The 1828-nt window shown below is 37.6% G+C and overlaps 1 protein-coding gene across 1 annotated transcript; it reads left to right on the forward strand.

Annotated features, from left to right (window-relative positions):
- The first annotated feature begins 155 nt into the window (after positions 1–155).
- Positions 156–1123, forward strand: LOC107754188 (exocyst complex component 1-like). The gene is made up of 3 exons (XM_016570549.1): positions 156–276; positions 528–691; positions 857–1123. The coding sequence occupies exons 1-3, from the start codon at positions 156–158 to the stop codon at positions 1121–1123; spliced, it is 552 nt and encodes a 183-aa protein (XP_016426035.1).
- The last annotated feature ends 705 nt before the right edge of the window (positions 1124–1828 follow it).

Consider the following 1828-nt stretch of genomic DNA (forward strand, 5'->3'; position numbering starts at 1 on the left):
AGAAAGAGAGAGAGAGAGAGAGAGAGAGAGAGAGAGAGAGGGGAGGGGGATAAACCCTGCAAACCAGATCCACCTCAAGAAAGAATTTTATCCCTCACTCTGCTCTTGCTCTCTCTCACACTTAAATTAATTTTCTCTCTCTTTTTCTGCCTGAGATGTCGTCTCTGCTGAGGGAGGAGATGGACAGAGTCTTGTTCAGATCGGAGGGACAGAAGCTGGAGGAGTTTATAGAAATAGAGGAGCAACAGCAGGGGCGACATTTTCTCTGCGTTTCTAGTAAGAAAAATCAACTTTTTTTGCACAATTATTTTAGGTTATATGGACCAAATTATTTTAGAAAATGGATGAGATACTAAAATTCTCAAAAAAAACAAACAAAAAAAAATCTGTGAGTTCATCTGGGGATAGGGTCAGAAATTGTTTGTGAAGGAGGAAGAATAAAAAACAAATACAGACCTAAATATGTTTATGGTTGATATGGTTTGATGAAGGGGTGTAATAAAAATACAAAACCAATGTGTGTTTAGTAACTAAGGATAAAGAAGCTCAGATCTCAGTTGTCCTGTGTCGGAGAGTTAAGCATTCTCGGACCAATAAGCTGCAGAAATATGGGCTGGAGGACAGTTATGAAAGAACAGAGACTTGGGCCCTGGAGGACCTGCTGATTCTGGACGGTAGAGATCCAGATACTGTGAGTTGAGTTTAGCATTCATCCTCCTCCAATTTGTGAATATACATGCTACTTACAGTAACTGCTGTTCATATTAACGGTGCTGATGAGTTGTAATATAATAGGAAGTAGAATCTCTTACTTTTCATTGGAAGATGTTTAGTTTGCATATCTCTGCTGTGTTAGGATGATCCCTGTTTCTTGATGCATTTCGACTCGGTGCGGTCCATCAGAGCAGTGAGCTGTGCTGCGAAATACACACTGGCCCGCTGTCTGCTGTCCCTGAGCAAGAAGTATCACCACACGGCACTAAAACTTAAGAACTATGACTGGACGTACATTCAGCCCACTACAATGTATTCAGATCGTGGTGACTGTATTGTCCTTGCGCAGATCTGTTTCTATGCCTTTAACCTGGTGTGTCTTTCCATGTGTCCTGTGCCTCTGGCATAGAGGCATTTTGATTAGTCTTATTTGAGGAATTTCTTTTGAACTGGTCCTAAAACCTCAACTCTTGATGTTGACAATAAAAAGTTCATTTCAGTGTAATCTATAATACCCTTAGGGAGTGTACAAAAACCATGCTTTGTGTTTTGAGCACTTAGCCATGCTTTGAGCACTTAGACCTACAGTAACTGTAACATAACTCCACGGTGAGGTGAAATCCAATTTGTGCTTGTGCAAATGCAACACAAAAGGGTGTTTCTGATGTGTAATGCTGTGACTTGAATATTAAGAATGTGTATTTATTTAAAAGTGTTATAAATTGTGTGACATGTTTTGCATGTGTCTTAGCTGATTCATTAGTTAAGCTATACTAATAAATTTAATCATTTCAAAAAGCGAAACTGTGAGACAAACTTGTGAATATTAATAATCTTGTCATCTGGTGAAAAATCGAATGTTTTCTCATTTCTTCTGCAGTGTGCTTTATTGAATAAAATACTGTGACATCCATCAATTATTTAAGCACAATTTTAACAAATTAAACATATGGAAAATTTTCTAAATATTTGTCACTGTGTGCAAGACAGCTTTAATCGTTTGCATGCATAATATTCTTGGAACCAAAGGATTTGCATCTTGTGATGTATTAAAAGTAAGCAAATTAATAACATATTTACGGCGAAATGTACAGCTACTTACCAAATAAGTATA

This window comes from Sinocyclocheilus rhinocerous, unplaced genomic scaffold (genome assembly GCF_001515625.1).
Source record: "Sinocyclocheilus rhinocerous isolate Xijiao unplaced genomic scaffold, SAMN03320098_v1.1 scaffold681, whole genome shotgun sequence".
Taxonomy (NCBI): Eukaryota; Metazoa; Chordata; class Actinopteri; order Cypriniformes; family Cyprinidae; genus Sinocyclocheilus; species Sinocyclocheilus rhinocerous.

Coding starts and splice junctions, on each gene's coding strand:
- LOC107754188 (XM_016570549.1), top strand. CDS start 156: ATGTCGTCTCTGCTGAGGGAGGAGATGGACAGAGTCTTGTTCAGATCG. Junction 277..527: donor ACATTTTCTCTGCGTTTCTA/GTAAGAAAAATC, acceptor ATGTGTGTTTAG/TAACTAAGGATAAAGAAGCT. Junction 692..856: donor ACGGTAGAGATCCAGATACT/GTGAGTTGAGTT, acceptor CTGCTGTGTTAG/GATGATCCCTGTTTCTTGAT.